Here is a 26,004-nt window from a genome sequence, read left to right on the forward strand (position 1 = left end):
TACTCTTTAATAGTGTCAATTCCTTTGTGAATGTTCAGTCAAATATAGGTTAGAATATAACTGTTCAGTCTCAGTTACTGTCTGCTAACCGTTGCTGCTCTCTGCCTCTTCTGCTGTCATCTTCTTCCAGCCTCAAACCTTTGAGGCTCTTTCAAAATTAGTAACACAACAATGCGACTGAAGCTTTTTTAAGATTAGATTTTTATTTGCTGCTATTTTCATTTTACAAAGGTAAATATTTTGCAAATATTCTGTAAATATTTCAGTTCTGTACTTTATCTGAATATATTTGTGATGTCATGTCAAGTCCTGTTTTGGCTGCTTAAATATGTTAAATGCAAAGTGAGGTTTATCTGAGTTCATAATTGGATTTTTAGGCATTAAGAATTGGACTTTAAACATGGATTTAAAATCCATTGCTATGGCAGTGTGGAATGTCTGCACTGAAAAATAAAACTCATCATTCTAGCAAGTTATGGCCAAAACTTGCTTCAACACTACTTTGGAAAGCAATCAGATAGAATCATAGAATTCTTTTGGTTGGAAAGGACCTTTAAGATCATCAGGTCCAACTGTTAACCTGGAACTGCCAAGTCCACCACTAGATCATGTCCCTAAGCACCACATCTACATGTCTTTTAGATACTTCCAGGGATGGTGACTCCACCACTTCCATGGGCAGCCTGTTTCAATGCTTGATAACCCTTTCTGTGAAGAAATTTTTCCTGATATCCAATCCAAACCTGCTCTGGTACAACTTGAGGCCTTTTCCTCTTGTCCTATTGCTTGTTACCTGTGAGAAGGGACCAACACCCACCTTGCTACAGCCTCCTTTCAAGTAGTTGTAGAGAGCTATCAGGTCTCCCCTCAGCCTCCTTTTCTCCAGACTAAACAATCCCAGTTCCCTCAGCTGCTCCTCATAAGACATTCTGTATATGCTTCATCAGCTTCGTTGCCCTTCTTTGGACTCTCTCCAGCACCTCAATGTCTTTCTTGTAGTGAGGGGCCCAAAACTGAACACAGTATTCAAGGTGCAGCCCCACCAGCACCAAGTAGAGGGGGACGATCGCTTCCCTTGGCCTGCTGGCCATACTATTTCCGATATATAAGCCAGGATGCTGTTGGCCTTCTTGGCCACCTGGGCATGCTGCTGGCTTGTATTCAGCCAGCTATTGGCCAGTACCCCCAGGTCCTTTTCCACCAGGCAGCTTTCCAGCTGCTCTTCCCCCAGCCTGTAGTGTTGCATGGGGTTGTTGTGGCCGAAGTGTAAGACCCAGCACTTGTTCTTGTTGAACCTCATACAGTTGGCCTCGGCCCATCTATCCAACCTGTCCAGATCCCTCTGCAGAGCCTTCCTACCCTCCAGGAGATCGACACTCCTGCCCAGCTTGGTACTGTACTGAAACTTACTGAGGGTACCTCCCTAGTGTGTGTGTGGGAAAGTTGTGGTAGAGCTTTACTTCTGTTTGTGGCAATTTTATCGATATTCTCTTGTGTTCAGACAAGGCTTACCTCAGTGGCAGATTTTTCTAATGCAGTGACCACATGTATAATTTCTAGCAGTTAATGCTTCAATTAGAATGCTTCAATGAGATTGCTTTGTGTAATAAGAAATTGAATTAAGATGGACTGTCTACCAGTAAGAGACCTAGGGAGCCTTTCTAATGTTAGTTTACTTAACTTGAAAAAGAACATTATGAACTATTTCCAATTATATGCCAAGAAGTTCTTAACTTAAAGATACAGATACAGGCTTCTTAGAAGGACGTATAGAACTTGGATACAAAAAAAGATACTGATAAACTGCAAAATCTACTCTTTAAAATATACATTTAGTTATTGCCTGGCTCTGGAAGATCCTAAAGCTTAGGGAGTGGTAAGATTTTAAGCTTTATTTCCTGAAGCATACTTTCCTGGATATTTCCAGAAATAAATTGCTTTTACTGACAGATAAAGCAGTGCTTCAGTCTTAAGCTTGTAATCATAGAATGGTTTGGGTTGGAAAGGACCTTGAAGATCATCTAGTTCCAACCCCCCTGCCACAGGCAGGGACACCTTTCCTCTAGACCAGGTTGCTCAAAGCCCCATCCAACCTGGCCTTAAACATGGCCAGGGAGGGGACAGCCACAACTTCTTTGGGCAGCCTGGTCCAGTGTCTCACCACCCTCACAGGAAAGAATTACTTCCTAATATCTAATCTAAATCTACCCTCTTTCAGTTTAAAACCATTCCCCCGCGTCCTGTCACTACTTGCCCTTGTAAAAAGCCCCTCTCCCGCTTTCCTGTAGGCCCCCTTCAGGTAGTGGAAGGCTGCTATGAGGTTTCCCCGGAGCCTTCTCTTCTCCAGGCTGAAGAGCCCCAAACCTCTCAGCCTGTCTTCATAACAGAGGTGCTCCAGCCCTCTGATCATCTTCACTGCCCTCCTCTGGACTTGCTCCAACAGCTCCATGTCCTTCTTATGTTGGGGGCCCCAGAGCTGAACGCAGTACTACAGGTGGGGTCTCACGAGAGTGGAGTAAAGGGGCAGAATCACCTCCCTCGACCTGCTGGCCACACTGCTTTTGATGCAGCCCAGGATGCAGCTGGCCTTCTGGGCTGCAAGCACACGCTGCCGGCTCATGTTGTATACTATAAGTTACATATATATTATAGGTATTACAATAGCATGAGACTATTGTCATACTGTTTCCCATGAGAAAATGGGGAAGACCCAAACAGACGTTACTGTAACATGCTGTCTAACAACATCTATGAGCAGATGATGTGGTGCTATATGTGTCTCTTCATAACTGAAAGCTCAGTATTTATCCAGTAGTGGAAGGCCCTTGATTCAAATTCCTGTCACAGGTATTCGTATCCCCTTGGTTCTTTCTGGAGATGGTGTGCTGACCACCAGGATACTGGCTGTCCTAACATACACGGTGTCAAGAGCAGGGGTTTCTGTCCTTTTGATTTTGCAAGAAATCCTTACAAATTTGTTTTTGGGAAGACTTAAGGGAAGTTTGTTCACAAATAGCATTTGGCTGGACAGCTAAGAACAAAATCCATTTCATGATCCAGTGATTATTATAAAATATGCATGTATGTATCTATTAGTGAAAAGAATGAATGCAAAGTCTTACTATTTACAGGTGAGAGCCCATTCAGCTGAATAACCTCTAGGCTTCTAGTGCACCTTCCTAGAAAGCTAGTGGAAATTCTGTTTTGTTTTCTAGCATTAAGCTTGAATTTCATGTCGTCTCATTGAGATCATATTTAGTTTAGATTTTGAAAAACTGAAAATTGATTAATGTGGGAGCAATTTCTTGGAGCTATTAATACAATGGTGATTTTGCATGGTGAACTGTTTTTAAAGTAGACTTTTTTCTCATTAACATTCATTTGCTCACTTGCTGTTCATGGTTGAAGAAGGAAAGACATATGTAGGAAAAAAGAGCAAAAACTTTGTATACCATATTAAAAAAATCGAAGCTTCTTATTTACAAATAAATGCTACTTGGAGATGAGGTGGCAAAGTAAGGGCTAGTGCAGACGACATAAGAATTTAAATTCTCCCTGAATGGAGAAATGATCGTTTCTCCATTCTGTTTCTGTTCCCCTCTGTGATAATGTTGTGGCTTCTACTTAGGTATTACACCTTTTTTTTTTTTTTTTTTAAGCCATGTATTTACTGAGTTCTGGCTTTTTCAGAAGTGCTAAGGCTATTCTTAAAGTCACGGTGAATTCAAGTAAGACTTTTAGAAGCAAGTTCATAGCATCAAACCATTATTTCTTGGGGTTTTTTGCCAATTACAATGTTGTTTTTCATGCTAAATAGGACAAACAATAAGAAATAAATGTAAAGAACAAGTTTTAAATTTAAGTCTCTCAATTAATTGTTTTGTTTTATTGTGAATCTTTTACATTTACCTTCTCTGGGGTTTTCAGGATGAGGTGGAGAAAGAATGAAAAATCTTTCCATTTTCTCAGGAAATTAGGTGACTTTGGCTGTGGAAACAGTGGAATGTTTTGGAGGAGAGGCTGAAAAGGTTTTCCACCTGCCTATCTCAAAGTTGAAGGTTCACCTATAATGTGCATATAAAATATTTTCTTAAAGTGTTTTAGTTTAAGCTGTTCACTAAGCAGATCATTTTCTGACTTGGTATTATTGAATGAGCATGAGTCGTACTCCTGATTCTGACACTGCTCCCTGCTGTTGGATATAGAAAGGCAGGATTGGTTTGGCCTGGCCATTTAAACTTAGTTTAAATGTTACTTTCCTATATTTATTAGCAACTCTTCTTTTTTGTCAGTGCATTAAAGACAATCCACTAATACATCTCTCATTCCATGAATACCTTATTTGTTCTGGTTGAATATGCACTAGGCTCCTTCTAGATGAAAACAGATGAAAATCTACAAAATAAGAGCTTGCAGTGTATGCGTGTTTGCTGCTAATGTCCTTAATGTTATCACTCAGACTTTAGATGGTAGTAGCTACCCATATTTGTTTTGATTGACCCATATTCCCTGTTGATTAAATGATGGGGAGGTGTTATTTCCACATAACAAAATGACTGTTCCTTCCCTTTACAATTCTAATTTGAAAAAAAAAAAATTTTTCACTGCACTGATGGTGTCTCATGTTTTCTCCTTCGAGTTAATGTCTGCACAAACAATTTTTTGAATGTGATAGCTTTTTTCTAAAAGGCATTCTTCCAGTATTCTGTGATAAAGTACTGGTGTAAGTATTAATTTCAGAGAATGATGAGGAAGAGAAACAACAACCTTCTAGTTGCAGTGATAACAGCCTTAATTTTTTCCCTTCGATGGATTTCCTTAGTTGGGGAGAGCTGGAAAATTGATTTCTTATTGATTTCATGATTTTTTTTTTCCAGCACTGCAAATGGCCTTTTTGTTAAAATGAACTTTTTACACTCTTCTTTCTTCCTGTTTCTCTGTCTTGTTCTCTTTGAAGCATTGTTAATTTCCCCTAAAGAGGGCCCAAACACTATTCTGTCATTGTCACTGCCAGCAGATTATAATTTAAAGCCACCATTTCCTATTCCCCATGAGGAAGGGTGTGTTTAGAGTGCTTAATTATTAGAAAGAAACGCTGATAAGCAAGGCTTAGGAAGATTTATAATGCTTTGCGTGGTGCAGAGGTTTTGGCAAAGATTGCTTTCATTACTTTTATCATCTTTTGACCTGTGACAGTAACTTACTGTTTAATGTATTTGAAGGGTGCGTATTTACACATTGCCTTTGGTTCTGTACATGAAAAATTTCTGCACTTTGCACTGAACAATTACTGTTACCAGTGCTGCTCTTTGGATTTATATCAACTGCAGGCACTATCGTTGGGACAACTGCAGGCAGGAGCTCTATTTAAGAGGAAATGTAATGTGATTCTGGCTTACAGGCTGACTTAATGAAGGAGTTTATTAATAAAGGTTTGAGATTTTTACAGAGTAATTTCATATTCTTTTCCAAAGATCTGTCTTGTAATTCTAGCTGTTCTGTTACTTTGGGGGAAGATTCTTAAGACCGAAATTAACAGAAGTCAGCAGAATTGCTCTTGATACCTTCCTGGTTAATCTTTCAAATGTTGCATGAAAAATACCTGTAGTTTAAGAGGACTTTAGCATTTTCAACTCAGTTTTCCACACTTTTGCTGTAAGCACAAACTGTACTGCACACTTACCTGTTGATCAGACTAAATGTGATGAGAGTTAGTTTTCTAGGTTATCCTGAAAAGTAGAATAATGAGTAACAGAAACAAAATGGTCCCATTCATGGCGTGAAAATATGCTCTTGTTTGGGTTTTTATTTTTTTTTGAGTGGGAGAGGAAATACAGCTTCACCAGTAAACTCTTTCTGATTATGGAGTACATTTAGGAAGAGCTATTTATAGACTTGTGTAATTGGAGTAGAGGGGAAGTCCATTGTATTGCATTTGGTAGGTGGTAGGAACACAAATGCTGTCTTCCACCTGAAGAAGAATAATGGCCTTAAATACAAAAATGAACGCTTTTTTATAAAAACCTGCAGCATGCTGAAAAATCAGCAGGAAAAATACAATTAATATATTCTTGTGAAGGTGTAATTCTTCCTGTATTATACAGAAAGAAATCTGTATAGCAGTCACAGAATGGTTAGGGTTTGAAGGGACCTCTGGAGATCAAGTCCAACCCCCTGCTAAAGCAACCTGCTTGTCAACCAACCACCTGCTTGTCAGTGAATCTGTGATGTACTTTAATACATGATATCTGTGCATATTTAAGTTCTCTCCTGTCCATTGTCATTATATATGTATAAAATTGATAGTTATTTTCATTTAAGTTAGCATGATATTTTACAGTACTGAAATATGCCAGATGGCCAAGGATATTATACCCAGATACCAAATAAAGTTAAAGAAAACACTTCTTGAAGCCACAAGAGGTCTGTTTCAGAAAGAAAATGCTCAAGTATTATGGATTTAATCTAAAATGTAAAACCTTCTGCCTTGGCCAACCTTATTTGTAACCTACTGAAAGAAAAAGTTTTCAAATACTGTATGACTAAGAAAGTCCTGTGTCAGACCTAATTCAGGGAAAGCTCTGAAACATACTTCAGCTGCCCCTGCCTAATTGCTGTTGCAAGGTAATAATACACAGTAAACAAATATTTTGGAATTTGAATCTCTTTTAAGAGAACAAGCCATTGAGAGCAGCTCTTTAAACCTATTTTTGTAACATGTTGCATGTGAAGTTTATCTTGGTTTTAATATAAACTTTTGTTTTTATAAATATAAATACAGCAATAAAAAGGAAGAATTGATCTATTTAAGCAGATCATAGTAATCATAACAGCACAGGTTGATCTTTTTAATGGTAAGTTACAAGAGTCCCACATACATAAACTACAAACCAGATATTTTTCCATTCAAAGCTTCTAAGAGCCACTTTCAACAATATAATAATGTAGGACAATTTCTGCAGTAGTCAATTTATTAACACACAAAATTGTGAACAGTAATGAGTTCTGGGCAAAATTTCGTTGGAAGAGAAATGCTAATACTAGAAACACTTAAGTCTTAAAATACAGCATGGATATCCCCCAAATTTTCCTTTTTTTCTGCTGGACATCTTGTTAAGGTTCTTACTGTTTAAATTTACTTTGTTCCTTTGTCTTCAAGAAGTCATAGGGACACCATAACTTCAGAGTAATCTATTTTCCCCTTTTCTTTCATAATCAATTTTTAGTAAAATAGTTAACATAAATGTGAAGAATAGGACTGATGGCTTAAGACTTCTCCAAGAATTCCTTAGCAGCAAAGCTTTCCTAACATGGTAAAAGGTTAATTTCAGTCCTCTGCTTTCATTTGTTGTCCCTCCCGGGTGTGCACGGTTTGAAGTTGAGGAGTACCTCTTAGGGAGGGCTCGTTCACAGTTGGGAGATCCTATGAGAAGAGACCAAATGTCATGTAAATGTTCTGGAACAGAGCAAATAAGTTGGCTCAGACAACTTCTGCTGTTGATCAATGTCTGTATTGTTAACAGATGTCTGTGTATTGCATCGATAAGTCATAAAGTGCTTGTTTGTAATAGCTGCCAGGAGGCAATGGTTTTGTGGGTTTAGTGTGTAGCTTATCAAGAAAAATCCATATCCATATCAGATGGGCAAAGAAAATGCTAAGACTCTATTTTAATTTTGAATTTCAGGACAGTGAATTGCTGAAAGAGAAAACAATGCATTTCCTCTTCAAGTGGGACTATTTATCCATGGATGTCTTTGCAACAGACAACTGGAAGAATCCTCGTTTCTTCTTCCAGACCTATGAATAGGCTGTCACTTATTTGTGCCTGCAAATATTCATAGACAACCTTCTACTAATCGCTGCTGGGAAACAATCATGTTCCCTGATCTAGCTGTGGTGAAGCAGTACAGATGTGCAGATTGCCTGGTTTTTCATATAAGTGTCCTGGTTTGGCTCAAACCAGGCCAAATAGTCTTAGAGAACCAAGGTCACTGCTTATGAGTAAAGAGCCGAAGGGGTTGTACCTGCAGGGAGTAGTGGACGGGGCAGGTGACCCAGGATTGACCAGCAAGGTATTCCATCCCATACATGTCATTCTCACTTTCCTGTTTATCACTAACCCACTGCCTCCTGGAGGTGGGGCCCAGGAGGGAGGGGCCCTCCTGTCTCCCACTGATTGGTACCAGCTTTTGCATTTTGCCCTCTGCCCGTGGGGGGAGCTACTGCCTTTTCCCCTCTGCCTGTACTGGGGGGAGCAATTCTGCCTGAGGAGGATTTCCAAGCTCTTGATCTTGGTTTTGTACATATTTGTATATATTTGGTTATTTCTATTATTATTGTTATTATATTCTTTTTCATTATTATAGTTATTAAAACTGTTTTAACTTTCCAACCCATAAGTCTCTCCCCTTTTCCCTTTCCCTTGGCGGGGGGGGGAGAGGGTTAACAGAGAGCATCTGCCACCTGGTTAATAGCCGGCCCAGCTTTAAACTGTGACAGATTTATTGGCGCCCAACGTGGGGCTCGAAAGAAGCTCCAACAGGTTGCTGTGATAAGTTGAATCCTGGCTCTGGTGGGAGGAGACCCGGAGAGCTCAGCTGAGAGAATATCAGATTTCTTCCTTTGAGATTTACAAGGGTTTGGAAAGTTAAAACAGATAGTGAAGATGGTGATGTCATTTTTGAATGCTGTGTTATCTCATCTTTTTATGGAGTTTCTTTCACAGTTGAGTATTGCAATGATGCCTTACCTGCCGTGGGCACTGTGTTATTGCTTGCTTCTTATGAATGTTTACATGCAGTTTAGCAGTGGGCGCTGGTCGAAATGTATTATTTTGGTATGGGGTTTGATACTGATTTATGCTGTGATAAACTGGGCAGTTAATATTCCGATCTCTTATCTCTATGACACAATGATGGGCAGCTTTAATCGCGAATCAGTAGCAGCGACTTCATCTGCACGCTCCAGGCGTCCTTTAGCTGATTCTGTTAATGATTACACTTCCAGTTTTACTTTGGGAAATAGTACCTTCTCCTTTTCTGCCAAGCTGATTCCACTAGATTTTGCGAAATTAGGATGGTGCTGTCTAGGTGGCATGTTTTTATTTTTGTTTTTCCTGAATGTTTTCTGATGTGGGATAAGATTAAATATCGGTGCAGGGACAGTTGTAAGTGTTATGCAGCCACCTCAGATCCTACAGTGTGTATGGCCGCTACAGCCTCAGATCCTACAGCGTGTGCTGCCGCTACAGCCACTAAACCCACTGAAACCTTGGCAGCCTGTACCACAACTGCTACACCCCCCAAGATGGCCACTGCAGCTACTCAGACTCTCAGCACTCCCACGACAGCCACTGCATCTACTCAGACTCCAACATCTATCGAATCTCTGCCAATTGCTCCTGTAACCAGGAAGAAATACCAAAAGAAATCAGCTCGTGAAGTGAAGGATGATGACTCAGAGCCTTCTAAGGCAGAGCCATCATATGACCCAGGTGAGGGCCCTTCTCAGGCAGAGTTAGGGCCTGACACAGATGGGGGTTTCCTCGATCGTCCTTTTAAAGCAGACCCATCACAGAAGAAAGGTCCTTCTAAAGCAGAACTATCACAAGAGGACTCGGACGTAGAGATAACCTACCACTCCTTATCCCTGAAGGACCTGAGAAATATAAGGAAAGACTTCAGCCGTTATGACAGTGAACCTATTATTACCTGGTTGCTCCGATGCTGGGATAATGGGGCAGACAGCATGCAATTGGATGGCAGAGAAGCCAGACAGTTGGGATCCCTGTCCAGAGATGGTGGTATTGATAAAGCGCTCGCAAGAAAGTCAAACACTGTCAGTCTCTGGAGGCGACTCTTGTCAGCTGTAAAGAGCAGGTATCCCTATAAAGATGATGTTATGAGCCACCTAAGCAAATGGACCACTATAGAAAAAGGTATTAACTACCTTAGAGAACTGGCTGTGCAAGAGATCATTTATAGACACCCACGGGACATTGTAGATCCTGTAGATCCTGATGAAGTGGAATGCAACCGATCCATGTTCCGGAAGGTTGTGAAGAATGCTCCACCGACATATACCCATACATTGTCAATATTAGTATGGGGAGAAGATGATATGGCACATTCTACTGTGGGCGAAATGGCTAACTGTATGCGACAGTATGAAGATAGTATTTCTTCCCCACTGCAGGCACGCATCTCGGCTGTGGAAAAACTGACTAAGGAGAACAAGGACTCATTTAAACAACTGTCAGACAAACTGTCCATGATCGAGAATAAACTTGACTCTCTACCTACACAGGCGCGTGTTGCAGCTGTTAAGACAAAACGTTCTCCTACAGGACCAGCTCAAAGGAAAAGGAACACATCACGAGGTATCCTGTGGTTTGCCCTGCGTGGTTATGGGGAGGATATGAGCAGATGGCATGGACAACCTACCAGTACCCTACAGGCACGAGTACGTGAGTTGCAAGCTAAAAGAAATACCAGAGAGAATTTTTCTAGGAGGATGGCTGCTCCAGTTACCAGTGAGCAGGACCCCAGTCAGGGGAGATGGGCCTCAAATCACTTTTTCCCAAGTGTGAATAGGAGAAATGAAGGTCCAGTCCCTGTGAGCAGCACGAATCCATTTCTTAATTAGGGGGGCCCTGCCTCCAGCCAGGTGGAGGAGAGGGACAACCGGATTTATTGGACTGTGTGGATTCGATGGCCTGGCACATTAAAACCACAAAGGTATCGAGCCCTGGTAGACACTGGTGCACAGTGCACCCTAATGCCATCGGATCATAAAGGGGCAGAATCTATCAGCATTTCAGGAGTAACAGGAGGATCTCAAGTGTTATCTGTATTGGAGGCCGAAGTGAGCCTAACTAAAAATGAATGGAAAAAGCACCCCATTGTGACTGGCCCAGATGCTCCGTGCATCCTTGGCATAGACTACCTCAAGAGAGGGTATTTTAAGGACCCAAAAGGGTACGGAAGGGCCTTTGGTATAGCAGCTGTAGAGACTGAGGACATTAAACAGCTGTCTACCTTGCCTGGCCTCTCAGAAGATCCTTCTGTTGTGGGATTGCTGAAGGTTGAAGAACAACAGGTGCCAATTGCTACTACCACGGTGCACCGACGACAATATCGCACCAATCGAGACTCCCTGATCCCCATTCATAAACTGATTAGACAATTAGAAAATCAAGGAGTGATTACCAAGACTCGCTCACCCTTTAATAGTCCTATATGGCCAGTGCGAAAGTCTGATGGAGAATGGAGATTAACTGTGGACTATCGTGGCCTAAATGAAGTTACGCCACCGCTGAGTGCTGCTGTGCCAGACATGCTAGAACTTCAATACGAACTGGAGTCAAAGGCAGCCAAGTGGTACGCCACCATAGACATTGCTAATGCATTTTCTCTATTCCTTTGGCACCAAAGTGCAGGCCACAGTTTGCTTTTACCTGGAGAGGTATCCAGTACACCTGGAATCGACTGCCCCAGGGGTGGAAACACAGTCCTACTATTTGCCATGGACTGATCCAGACTGCACTAGAAAAGGGTGGAGCTCCAGAACATTTGCAATACATTGATGACATCATTGTGTGGGGTGATACAGCAGCAGAAGTTTTTGACAAAGGAGAGAAAATAATCCAAATTCTTCTGCAAGCTGGTTTTGCCATAAAAAGAGGCAAGGTCAAGGGACCTGCCCAGGAGATCCAGTTTTTAGGGATTAAATGGCAAGATGGGCGTCGCCAGATCCCGATAGAGGTGATCAACAAATAAACAGCAATGTCCGCACCAACTAACAAAAAGGAAACACAAGCCTTCTTAGGTGTTGTGGGTTTCTGGAGAATGCATATTCCAGATTACAGCCAGATTGTACGCCCTCTTTATCAAGTGACCAGAAAGAAGAATGATTTTCAGTGGGGTCCTGAACAACGACAGGCTTTTGAACAGATTAAACAAGAGATTGTGCATGCAGTAGCCCTTGGACCAGTCCGTACGGGACAAGATGTTAAAAATGTGCTCTACACCTCAGCTGGGGACAATGGTCCTACCTGGAGCCTCTGGCAGAAAGTGCCAGGGGAGACTCGAGGTCGACCCCTAGGATTTTGGAGTCGAGGATACAAGGGCTCCGAGGCCAATTACACCCCAACTGAAAAAGAGATACTGGCAGCATATGAAGGAGTTAGAGCTGCTTCAGAGGTAATTGGTACTGAAGCACAACTTCTCCTAGCACCTCGACTACCAGTACTAGGCTGGATGTTCAAGGGTAAGGTTCCCACTACCCATCATGCAACTGATGCGACGTGGAGTAAATGGATTGCATTAATTACGCAGAGGGCTCGAATAGGAAACCCTAATCGCCCAGGAATCTTAGAAGTAATCATAGACTAGTGATATGTATATATATATTTGAAAATGAAAAGGTAGTGGTGATCTGAGTATGACATGAATGGTATGGAATAAGGGGTGGAATGTCCTGGTTTGGCTCAAACCAGGCCAAATAGTCTTAGAGAACCCAAGGTCACTGCTTATGAGTAAAGAGCCGAAGGGGGTTGTACCTGCAGGGAGTAGTGGACGGGGCAGGTGACCCAGGATTGACCAGCAAGGTATTCCATCCCATACATGTCATTCTCACTTTCCTGTTTATCACTAACCCACTGCCTCCTGGAGGTGGGGCCCAGGAGGGAGGGGCCCTCCTGTCTCCCACTGATTGGTACCAGCTTTTGCATTTTGCCCTCTGCCCGTGCTGGGGGAGCTACTGCCTTTTCCCCTCTGCCTGTACTGGGGGAGCAATTCTGCCTGAGGAGGATTTCCAAGCTCTTGATCTTGGTTTTGTACATATTTGTATATATTTGGTTATTTCTATTATTATTGTTATTATATTCTTTTTCATTATTATAGTTTATTAAAACTGTTTTAACTTTCCAACCCATAAGTCTCTCTCCCTTTTCCCTTTCCCTTTCCCTTAGGTGGGGGGAGAGGGTTAACAGAGAGCATCTGCCACCTGGTTAATAGCTGGCCCAGCTTTAAACCGTGACAATAAGCAATTTCAAATGACTGGAAAAATGCTAAAACCTCTCAGCAAATTCACAGCTTCCTATCAGTCGTTTTGAGGATGCCATTGGCTTCTGCTATAGAAAGCTTTCCTTACAACATCTAGAAAGCTGTCAGATTCCAGTCATTGGAGATAGTTTGTACCAGAGCTGGACAATCCATCATTTGTCATCCATAACTAATTGATACTCATAGTCAGTTTTGTTTTCTGTCATCGCTGAAAGATTCTTAAAGATTCCTTTTCCTGGGAAAGAGTTTGTTCTTTCATGAGACTTTATCCTTACATTGCCAGGGTTTGATACACATTTATTCAGAAAACACCATGTATAAGATGATGCCTGATTTTAATTTCTCTAGGTCCCTGTATCTTCAAAGTGTCTTCTCATTAGGTCATTCTCATCTGGTAAAACTGGGCAAAATACCCCTAAATATCCATTGAGGTTTTTGGCATATTTGGATAGGATTTGGATATTAGGATTTCCTAGGAATCAGTACAAATAAAGTGCCGTTTCTACTTTTCATGTGTTTAGCTCAGTTAGGTTTATTGTTGGATGAGACAATAAAATGGTGACAGTTCTCGGGATTTCTGTAGTTCATCCTTCTCTGGGAAAACAGTGTCATTGTCACTTCTTTTTATCTTAAACTTCTGTATGGCTTGTAGCTGGAGTTAGTGGTTTGTTCGACTTGGTATTTAAATCCAGTGCTATTTTGAGAAAAGTGTTACTACAGTGTATACTTAAATAGTGCGGATAATGTGCGAGGAGTAAGAAATCCTTATTTTTGGTTTCTTTAATGAATGCTGAACTCTCACAAGTTGAAGAGTATACAAAGGACGTTCAAAGAAGTAAACCCATCATTCTTACTAGTCTTATCTCTCTCTTATCATCTGTAATCTACATAGAATATTGAATTTATTGTCCAGAAATAAGTCAGCTACCTAAGTCAGTTGCACAATATTTATTCAGATGTTTTGATTCCTGAGGTGCTTCGCAGAGCTTCCTTGAAGATCAGTATCTCACTCATCTCAAATTCAAGTACATGGAGACATGAAGCATTTGTACTGTCTCTGCACAAGCTAGTGTTAACTAAAAAACATCTTTTCGAAGCACATTGCCAATGGTTCAAAATACCTTTGAAGTAATTATAGTCTTAGATGTGTGTGGCCTCCTAAATGGAAGTAGTCTCTATTACTATCATTAAGATTTTGCCATTTCATGGTGTACGTATGTCATATATGGATTTCAGGAGAGTATTGTCTTTCATATTTAGAACTAGGTTACTACTTTGTTTCTGGAGTGTGCTTACAGTTAATATTACATTTCTTTTATATCATTTCAGGAGTATGATGATGGTTATGGAACTGCTTATGATGAACAAAGCTATGATTCCTATGATAACAGCTATAGCACTCAAGCACAAAGGTAAGTCTCTATATCTGCTGTAATAACTACATTTGAAATATTCTACAGTTGGAAAGTTACTTTTACTTAGAGATTTTTCTCAATTTCATCTTAAAGAGCAAAATGTTATAAGAGGCTTATTAGAAATAACCCTCAGTGTTATTTGTCTCTAGTGTCACAGAAGTGTAAAAGTCAAGTTACTGAGTGGTTGAAAAGAAACCAAAATGGGAACTTGAAACAAAGAGTTTTAGTGATGCCAAATCATAAATCAAAGTTTTCAAAAGTTCAGGAAAATTTAATTCAGATTCACTTCATGAGGGACGGGTGGCCTGGGAGCAGAGAGGAGAAAAAAAACCTTTATATAAGGAATTAACTCATCTGAAACTCAGAGCTGATTACATTTTCTTACTACTTAACCATGGTTTTCTTTCAGTATTTTACCTTTATTTGGCTGTAAAAAAAAAAAAAAACAAACCCAAACAATACACCCTTTGGTTGTTTTTACTCCTTTGTGGAATTCTCTTTGTGACAAATTTGAATCTCTTGCCATTTGTGTTCCTTCCCCCACTTCATTCCCAACAGTATTTTTAAGTACTTCTGATTTATTTTCTTTAAATTTTGCTTTGTTCAAAGGAGTTGCTGTTTGGAAACTTAATGAATTACAAGGAATACTAATGTGTCCCAACCATAGGAAAAATGCTATGAAGTACAAACTACTTGTATTAGGTGGTAGTTTGAACTTCATGGCAAATATCACATGACACATTATTTAGCAGCTTGGCAGATCGTTCCCACTATTAGGTACTTCTAATGTGCACGTCTGGAAAGGGAACTTCTGTGCACCTTTTACTGAGTTGTAATTTATCCTCACTTTTTCTCTCTTAGACCAAACATTCATAGTTTGATCAGTAGTAGATTTTGTAATGTCACTGAGAATTTCTTGAAAGTTTTATGGCAATAAGCTTCAAATAGTTGACACAAGAATGTTGAGAAAATGGTAAAATAAAATGCTCTAGTTCTGCATTACTGCTTTGGTTATTTGAGGTGATTAGAGCTTCAAACCTTGCCCACTGGGAAGATGATGACAGTAGGAAAGGGAGATACTGGTGGATATTGTGATGTTGATAAATAGATACTGCTTGGACTATATTACCTTCTGCTAAGTATTTGACTTTTACAATGTAGCCTTATCTGAAATAGTACAGAACTGTTTGCAGCAAAGTTGAGAATAAAGCTGTTTACACCTGACATCTGCTTTGCCGTAGTGTTGAGACACTCAAATTTTGTTGTATAAATGAGTTTTCCTGTGCCCAACAACTTAGTCAATGGGGAAAAAGCTTAGTGGAAAGTTCAAGTGTCATTACTGTTGAGAACTGACAGAATGAAAATATCTTGGTGTCGGATACTTTGCTCCTACAGAGTCTTGTAAGGTACTGAAAACTGATAAAAATAATGTGACTCAAGAAACCAGCAGTGTAGGACCTCCAAAATATGAGGCTCTGTAGAATGTTACATTTAGAGAACAGCTGCTGGTAATGGATTTTTTTCCAAAAAGAAAATTACCAAAAGTCCTCAACTTTTATGTTGGTAATTCTGTTCTGTTTTACTGCTTCTAGTGTTGGTAAATGGGCTTATTGCGCACAAACATTAGGACTACATTACAAAGTCATTTGCCTGAGCCAAAACTAAACATCACTTGGATTTGATATTGTGTTTTTTCATGTTAAGAAGGTTTTCACTAAGATTTTTTTCTTTGAACTAAAATTAGCAAAAAGCAAATCTCCCAAGAAATGAAGTTGCTCTTGTAAAGGACTAATAAGAGTATGTATAATGTTCTTGGATATAATATGTATACATGCTTAGTCTAGGCTGGAAGGAGATACTTAAAATGATTGCTCTACTTTGTATTTTACCTGTAGTTTCACAATACAGATACTGTTAGATTTTGTTGAATTCATTAACTTCTGAATGTTTACTTCACTTTTTCCCCCTGATTTTATTAAGTGCTGCATGGTAAAAGAAAACAAGAAGTGATTCACTTGTACATATCTCATGGGGTATTGACACTCATTTTCTCGCATATTTTCTGGCTTGGCAAAAAGATTTTTAGGATGGTATTGGCAGGCAAAAGGTAATAACTATGAACAGCCATCTGAGCTACCTAGAACAGCATTCCTGTCTTTAATCTGAATATCAAATAGTAGCCCATATTACAAAATGTCATTTTGTAACCACTAAGAGATACTTATCATATTTAGGTGCATTACGGTGTCTTTACTATCAAGGAAATTAGGGAAAATTATATTGTTTTCATAGTTTAGCTGTATATCATTCTTAATGTTTTGCCCTCATAAATCATGGAAAGAAAATGCATTTGTGCATAGAGGGCATTTGCGTGTTTAAAATGCATCATTTAGTGTCTAGCATGTGTAAGTAACTTTTCTCCTTTCCTTTTGTAAGTTGAAAGTAATAATCTTAAAAAGTAATAGTATTTCTAATATGTGTTTTGATATTAATTTCTTTAGAAGATTGTGATATTAATGATATTGTATATTACACAGGAAATTTGAGAAAAAGCTAGTAAACTAAAAAGACAGGTTTGCTCATTAAATTATTTGCAGTATTTTTTCAGTATATGAACCCTTTTCCTGCACATCATGACACTTGGTTGATGTTCACAAGTGTGCATTGTGTGTACAACGTAGGTGTGATACAGTGGAGACAGCTGAAATACTCATTTTCTTATTCAAATTTTTGTTTATTTTAATGATTCCTCTGTTAATGATGGAAACTTGCAACAGAATTGGAAAAGTCTCTAGAAATTTTGTAGATGTATAAGATGATGTTGCATGACAGTACATATTTGATGTCTGTGCACAGGAGTACATTCTCCAAATTTGACTATTCAGTACAACACAGCATGGCTCTCCTTTATTGTTTTTAATTTTAACATTTTTAGTGTATTTCCCAGAAATGGCGAAATCCGAGATAGACTAGGATGGATGATGTGTTCAGATGTGAAGAACAGCATAGTGTGCATTTCTGTGTGCATTAAGGTAGTTAAGACTTTGAATGCCTCTGCAAACAGTTCTTCCTTTCTATAACGTAACTGCTTGCTGCTACCAGATCATGTGTGTTTAAAAGTTTAATAGCATTTTATTTGACATTGTGTGAGACTGTGTCCTTGCTTGTTCTTAGCAACCTGAAGCTTTAGTTAAGACCTGTCACAGCACTAATAGGAAAAGAAACATCAGTTTTCTCTAAGTTCTCATCTATCTTAATGCCCTGTAATCCTATAAAAAAAAAATGTTTTCCTTTAAAATATTTTCTTATGCACAGTTGTTTGTTCATGCAACAAAGCCTCAAATAGTGCTTCAGGATGTCTTTTAACAGAATTATTTTTTATGGTTAAAAAGACTTAAAAATATCCCTCGAAGCTGTACTGAGCTTAACTGATTTTTGGAAGAGATGTGGCTAAATTATGCATACAGTTTTTTGCAGAGGATTGTTAGATGATATTTTTACCAGTATAAACTGGGATGGTTAATCAGCTGGGCTGTTCAGTACTGTTATAAAAAACCAAAACAATCTAAAATTAATTTAACAAAATATTTCTCAGTTTCTGAAAAACAAAGGCTAGCAAACACTTGAAGCAGCCAAGACAGTTTTACCTTTGACAGCATTCATTACGCTCTACTAAAGCTATGATCATTTATGGTGGATACTCAATGCCTAGCTAAGGAGAGCAGCAAGACTAGGCTGAATGTTACTGTCACTCAGGGCAGATTTCATATTATGCAGTCAGTAATTCCTTTATAAAACAACTTCTATATATGTATGTATGTATTTAACATGTCCAGTTGTATGTTAAAAACCTTTTGGGGTTCTTATGGTAGAATGTGAGTTAACAAGTGTGAAACACCATGGTCCTGTGACTGCTGGTGCTGATATTTTCTTATGTCGTATGCATGTAGGTTTATCAGCTCCCCTCACCAGAGCACATGCATACTTACAGCCTAACTGGCTCTTAAAGGACTTCCCCAGTTCTGTCTAGAACTGTAATCCTTTACTTGGATTTATTGCAAAAAGTAGTGGGTGTTTTAATGGCCTGATGTTAATGCTAGACCAATTTAATTATGAAAATTCAGAGAAGAATATTGTGGAGGAAGCAAGAGCGTTTAGTTGGGTCTTCATTTAAATTTGTAGATCAGTTTAAATATTTTCAGCATGAAGAAAAATCCTATTTACTTTAAATCTCTGAAATATGTTTCAAATTGAGCAAAAGTACTTTCATCCCTTAGTGGCTCCATACATGATCTGCACAAGTGTTTGTGAAGACAATAATAGGGAAAGGGAAATGGATGCTAATAAATCAATTGGCACTGTCAGTTCACTGTTTAACGTTCTCTAGAATACATAAGATTTATGACTGAGGAATTGTAGAATAATGGTAGTGTATGGAAACAAAGTCCACCAGGGAGATGTACTACATCATTCGGATTTAGCGCTGCCATCTGCTTAATAGTATTGAGATGGCTACAGAGGTACTTATGATCAACCATTCATAGCAGTGACAGATGCTGCGGAGAGTTAACATGCCAGGGAATGAGGTTTGTTACTAAAATTCAGATTATGTGACAAGGTTGCTGAGGAAGGGGGCTGGGTTTGTTACCCCTCCAACAGCATTAAAGGTTTACTGTGTGCTTTTAAGTTTACTATCAAGAGAGAATGGCTAACACAGTTACTGTAGTACAAAAAAATTGTGGAGAACCCTATCTGTCTGCGTTATGGCACTCAGAAGTTTTGAATAACTTCTTTAGGCTTGTCTGCTAGCATTTAAAACTGGATACTTGTTTTCCTAGAAAAAAAAAATGCTTGTATAATTATATGCCTGTGTCTGTTTAGGGGCAAGAGTAAGTCATTAGTGTAGTAATGTCATTTTGTGTTTAATTGTAACTTATAATTTTAAAACTGTTTTAGATCTTCAGGTTAATGGTTGGACTTGATGATCTTAAAGGTCTTTTTCAATGAAAAGGATTCTATGATTCAGTCAGGGTGATCTCACCTTAACTCCATTGCAGAATTTAATCTAAATCCTGATATAAAAGGGGAAAGATTAGGACTTGGGGTAATTGCTGGCTTTTTCTACAGTTTTCTGCAATGTTTTCTGTTTTCCACATTTGCCTGTTAATGCTATAGTGTTTCTCAGTTGCTTTTCTTACATATCTAACAATACTTGCTACCATTTCAAATCATGCCAAAATGTGATACGTTCAAATAACTGCAAGTTGCCTGTAAGCCTTAGAGCCATCTGGTCAGGCTAGTCTGAGTTGAGGGAATTGGCAAATTCTCTTTAATATACCTATGTTTATTGAGTGCCTCTAGTTCACTCTGTGTTTATTGGTTAATGTGTTGGGAAGTAAGAAGTACATGCTGCAAATTTATTTTAAATCATTTATCTAAAAGCATAAAAAGATAACTGCCCATGTGGTAATTCCTAAGCATGATAAAACCCCAGTGTTATGAATGCCACGTGGTGAGGCCTTCTTTACTGTTCTTTTCAACAGTGACTGATTGAAGACATAAAATTTCTTTAAAGTAGGGAAGACTATGCACAAAGACCCTGTGGTCTGAGGAAGTTTGTGTTTTGTAGCTTGTGGTAGTTACTTAAGAACTAAGTAACTGGATATCAGGTTGAAAAGAGGACTAAAGAGAACCACCTTGAAATCCAGCAGTGGCTATTGTTCAGCTGGTGCCTAAATAATACAACTAAATTGGTTTGCTGAAATACTTCAAATCTCTAAATCCCTGAATTTGTGCCACTCCAGAGGCATCTTCGTTGTGAGAGAAGCTGATTCCTAGTAGGCAGTTCTTGGCAAGACCCTCCCCATTTTCCACTAGGAACTCAAATTTTCAGGTGTATTCTGAAACTGCTTAATTGTCATACAAAAGATGACAACTTTACTGTTTATATGAGGAGGATTTTCGTAAGGAGCTATGTGTATGGATTTGAAATTTGGCTTATGGAGGTATTGCTATTGGTATTTGAAAGTTAATTGCTAACATTTTGTTTGTGATGCTCAGTGTTTTAAATTTACATTGTTAAGTTTGTCAGCAATCATGCATTTCCAGGGTGTATAAATATGCATTATATGCAAAACAGTGTCTGTTACTGTAGCTTTTCAAGATGTAATTCTCTGGATTTTAATGCTAGTAGCTGTTTGTATTTCATGCTCTGACTTGTAAATTAAATCAATCCACAGCAGTTTGATTTTTGGGGATAGTGCAAATGGCCAGTATTTTGCAATTGTTGCTTATGAACACCTGGTATGTAGGAGCTTATTGGAGCTTATAATTCTGTGCCAAAAAAGCCTCAAAAGCATTAGCATAAACAAGCTAATGTATCTTTTAACTGAAAATCCCTGCCATGTGGTTTCCTGCTTAATTCTTACATTCCTATTATTGGAAGAGATTCTGCAGTTTTTCAGCTCTAGTTCTTCAGCTTTAAATATAGTTTTCCTTTTTTGTTACCTGTTAAAATGTGACAAGATAAAATATTCAGAAGTGCCTCAATAGCATAGATAGTTTTATTTGTGAGAGTCTAGCATATATGCTTGAATTTTTTTAAATTAGTTTACAGAAATCTGGCCTGAAACATCAGTAAACTGGAATAATAATAAGGCAAATCAAGTGTAATGATGGAAAAAACTTATCTTTAAAGGAAAAAATTAATCTTAACGCAAGTATATCACATGCTGCACTAATAAAATTGGAAAAGGTTCTTAGAATCATCATGTTGACGTTAGTAGATTACTTCACTATTTAAGAAATGTTAGGATTACTTCTAATTTGTACTAATTATATTTAGTAAAGTGCTTTTTAGATGCAAAAAATAATTTTGGTTTTCTTCATGACTTTGCTGTTAAACTTAACTATGACTACACCTCAATGTTTAGAAAACAAGTGAAAAATGCATTTAAAAATAAATTTAGACACCTGTTGGAGAAAACTTAGAGGTGTTTTAATAGTACAAAAAGTAGTAACATGAAATTTTAAATATTTGAGGAATACAAGAAAGGAATTATTTCATAAAATTAGATTATTCATTTTGCATGATTGGTTTAATTTTACTTAGGTGATTATACAGCATCATAAACTAGGTGCTTGAATTACCACAATATAATTATAAGAGCATGAGTATTTGGTAGGATTTAGGATATTTTCTTTGACTGATTACACAGGTGAAAACATGAGTAACGGATAGGTCAAATGAGATCTTTTAAGAAGTCCTTAATGGAAAGAAAAACTCATTAATGGTGAATATTTTGGAAATATGAAATGCTATGTTGTAGTTATTAACGGTAAATTGTGGAATTAGTCATAGCTTAAAAATATCTTAATTATATGAGGGCTTCAATTTAATTACAGTATGTTTTCAAAAAAAAAGGTACTTTAAGCTTGGGTGATAAAGTAACAGAGAGGAAGGAGAGTATCCTGTTGCTAGGCCTCAGCAGGATGCTGCAGCAGTGCTGCTAGATATATTGTCTTTGGAGATAGAACTCGGATAAGCAGGCTTCCAAATCTTACAAATTAAAGTTTTTATTCATGTAGAAATAACTTTTCAAATGTCTTGCATAATAAACTTTCTACTGGTTTCATTAAGAGATACCACAATAAGGAAGAGAGGCTGCATAGTCTTTCTATGACTAGAGAAAGGACATCATCACGCATAAATTCACGCTTGCTGTAGACAATGAAAAATATATATAGGGAAGATTTATTTTTCCCCAGGGTGGGGTGGAGAAGGAACTTCACTGAAAACTCACACTTTCTTGGAAGCCAGTCTCTTAGTTGAATGAGAGAGGCATGAGAAATCAGGCTTCATCAATTTGGAACATATTTTTGTCACAGAACACATTTTTGTAGATGAAGACTTGATACTGTTTTGTTGATTCACAGTCAGCATACTATGTCTGCTTGCTAGCAGCAACTGAAAATTGCAGATTTTTCTCTTAGACTATCCTGTAGTATTTGTTACTTTCAAGGGAAGAAAAGTCTTGCTTCTTTCCATTGGTGAGAAAATATCTATTTAATTGGGTAACTTTAGAAAAGGTAGAGGGTTGCAGGAAAACTTAAAAATGGTCTTATTTGTTTCTCCTCCTTGTATTTTATTTTAGAAGAAATACTGGGAGCTGTAAATTGTACTTTTAAGCACAATTTTGGCATCATTCAGTTGGCAGATGATGAAAAATACAGTTTAGTAACCATCAGAATCTGATGTTTATCATGGTGTAATTGTCAGGTGCGATGTGCTTGGAACATACATGTTGATAAAGTCAACTCAGCAAACAAGTCTTAGCAGTTAAGTGAATTGAATTATCTTTAACACAAGAGGAAGAGGTCTGCCTTATTATACTGGGAGAGACAAGGCTTGAACCCTGCCTGTGTAAGGGGCATTAGAGAAGCACTGGAAAGATCTCAAACATAGTAATACATTGCTTTTAAGATCTATCAGATCATAGAATTATAGAATGGTTTGGGTTGGAAGGGAACTTAAAGATCATCTAGTTCCAACCACCCTGCCATTGGCAGGGACACCTTTCCACTAGACCTGGTTGCTCAAACCCCTATCCAGCCTGGCCTTGCTTATGATTATGCAGCCTTGAAAACAGTTAAATATTATCTCTTTAACCAAATACATTCCTTGATGGCACTTTTATTATTTTTGAATTATAATCATATAAAACTGGGACAGAATGATATTTTTTTTCTCTCAAATGCTCTTCAGTGTCAACTGATGAGTAAGGATATGAAATTTATAGGAAACTGATGAAAGTTGTACTGTTTCTTCAGTAAATTAGAGAAACAAGAAGGTATGATGTATATCTTACTGAGTAGTATTTCTAATGACAGAATGGTGATATACTGTCTGTGCAGTTTTTGTGGATGATGATGTATTAGAGGCAGTGTTGTCTTGTACTCCAATCTGTGACAAGTAATATCATCTCGGATCTCTAAAAACATCTTATGCAGGACTCAAGAGGGATAACCAAGAATTAAATGGAATAATACCCACAGCTCTTTCCAGTATTGCAATGGATAGTCTAAAGATTTTGACTGATACCTGTCAGATCTTCATTATTCTTTGCTGCTTCCACTGTCCTGAGTAGTCTTGTCTATTTGGAGGGAAAGGGAGGAAAACACATCCTCTGCTAATGTTCATGTTGGTTCACATCTCTGTTCTCCATTTAGCAATCAGAACACATTTGGTACACACTTGGATAGTTTAAGACTTCCAGTTTAGTTTCCTCTCATAGCAGTCTAGTTTACTTCCTCCAAACTGCTTTGTGAACCAGACAAATGTGTTGTGGGAATGGCTGGGGCTTGATTCTAATTCACAGACCAAACTAAAATGCTGATATTTAGGCGGCCTGAGTTTTTCATTTTTCTGCTGGTTCTTTCTTGTTTGATGCAGTGAATTTTTGACATTTTACTTAACATTTTTCATGTTTAGGAATGGGTTGTTTGTGTATTCTATTCATAGTTTCAAGGTAGAGCTATAGCTCTGTGCTGCTGTTCCTGAGAAGCTGCTTTATTTGTACTGTGTGCTTCAGTCACCTCTGCTACTTGCCAGTTACCTTTCCCATTTTGAGAGATGGGACGTGAGTGTGGAGAGAGCAGGCGGGGTGGCGGGGGCGGGGGGTGGCATACTGACTGAGTTCATAAACAGCAGTAACTGGACATTTCAGATCATAAAACTGTTGACTTTAGGGATATCTGTATAGTTCTGTGCCTGGTAGGTAGCACCAGAATGTAGATACCTCTGAGAGCATTTCACTATTCAGAAGTGAAATTTATTACAACTTCTGCCATAAAAAGTAATTTCCAAATAGTGATAGCTAAGGGAATCCTTGAGGGGGCACTCGGGTCATCTTTTAGGATTATAGGTAATAGATTTGCTATTTGTATTATCCATATGAGAGTACAATGGGATATAATTTAAGGAAGATTGCATCATTTTTCTGTATTTTATAAAGCTTTCACATATAGGTCTCAGTTGCTTTCTGAGATCATTATCTGTTTTACAGACATAAACTGAGATGCAGGAATGAGAGTATGTGCCAAAGAAACTTCTGCTAAGAAGTGGCAGAACTGGGCATTACATAAAAATCTATCTGCAAGATGCAAGAAAAGATGTGGATCCCCTCTTGTTATCCTGGTTTTATGCTATCCTGCTGTTAGTTGGGTTACAGAATATGGTGCTCTAGTGACCCACAGAAGCATTAAGAACAGATACTCAACTCAATGTTCAAGACAATGGAGTTATGAGAAATTTCACTCCAGTGATTGTTGTCTTGACAATAACATTTGGGACACTCTTCTTCCTGTTTACTGTTGACAGATGCTTTTTGATATCAGAAGGAGTTGAACGTGAAGATTTGGTAGGAATGATAGAAAGAGGCTTAACCCTTTGGAAAAGTTCTGTTCAGATGTGATCAGTTATGATCTATCATATAAAACCTCTTGCTAGAGAGATCCTTGTTTGTTCTTTCAACTTTGCTGCTGTTCTGTGCGATCTCTGTGTAGAAGGACAAAGGTGATGCTTGCAGAGCTACTCTTAGCAAAAAAAAAAAAAGGAAAACTTTGGGTTTGGGAGGGTTTTTTGTGTCTTTCTGAAACTACCCTGGCTTCTGTCTAAAGGGATCAATCCCAAAGTTACTTGTGATACCAATGTGCAAAAGAAAAAGCAGACTTTTTTTTTTCCCCATTTTTCCCTAGTAAGCATTAAAAGAAGCTGAACTGATTGCAAAGGCGGCTGTTCATCACTGAAGACAAGAAGTTTCAGTTCACTCAGTGCTTAAACCCAGTAGCCAGGCTTGTCAGTGCTTAAGTCTGGGCTTTTCCATTAAACTAGAAGCTTTCAGTCAGAGACCTTTTACTCTCCCCTTAGCAATCAGGCTCCCTGCCATGCTACTTCTGTTTCAAACACAGAAATGATATAATGCTGATTTTAAAAGATGCTGGTATCAAATCTAAAGGGCTGTGGCAATCGCATTCATTAATCACAATGTATTTTGACAACTACTGTGCATTTTTTGGAAATACTGTAGAACACTTGCACTGTGTGGTTGACATGCCTGTTCTAGGATTGTCCCAAAAATAGCCTAATGACCTATTCTGATATTTTGATGAGTGTTAGGTTGAAATGCTACTCTTCTGTTGATATCTGTTCCAAGAGAATATCCATCTCTAGACAGAATAAGCTAATAGTTGATGTGTAGTATAAAAGGTAAGAGTTCCTTAAGATTTAACTATCATGTCAAGAGCAGTTACTGCTATTTGTTTTTTTTTCATAAAGATTTGTTCTTCTATTATAGTTCATCATGACATTTTCAGAAACAATCAGCTTAGCAGAAAAGCCTGAGAAATTCAGGTCATATTCCCTAAGACCTTTGAAGGCTTATGTTGAATACCTCTAAATTAAAGTATTTTAAGAGACTTCTCACAGCACAGTGGTTCTAGTGGTTCTACATCATCAGTGATGCAG

At 38.4% G+C, this 26,004-nt stretch overlaps 1 protein-coding gene across 7 annotated transcripts in view; it reads left to right on the forward strand.

Moving 5' to 3' along the window:
* Positions 1-26,004, forward strand: part of KHDRBS3 (KH RNA binding domain containing, signal transduction associated 3) — a 109,647-nt gene that overhangs the window by 72,366 nt on the left and 11,277 nt on the right. For all 7 annotated transcript variants that reach the window (XR_011047821.1, XM_068396379.1, XM_068396380.1 and 4 more), the window contains one exon: positions 14,395-14,477. Coding sequence is in view for 6 of the 7 variants with exons in the window: in XM_068396379.1 (XP_068252480.1) it covers positions 14,395-14,477 (83 nt within the window). In the remaining variant the exon portion in view is untranslated. The remainder of the gene's footprint in view (positions 1-14,394; positions 14,478-26,004) is intronic.

Source organism: Nyctibius grandis, chromosome 3 (genome assembly GCF_013368605.1).
Source record: "Nyctibius grandis isolate bNycGra1 chromosome 3, bNycGra1.pri, whole genome shotgun sequence".
NCBI lineage: Eukaryota > Metazoa > Chordata > Aves > Nyctibiiformes > Nyctibiidae > Nyctibius > Nyctibius grandis.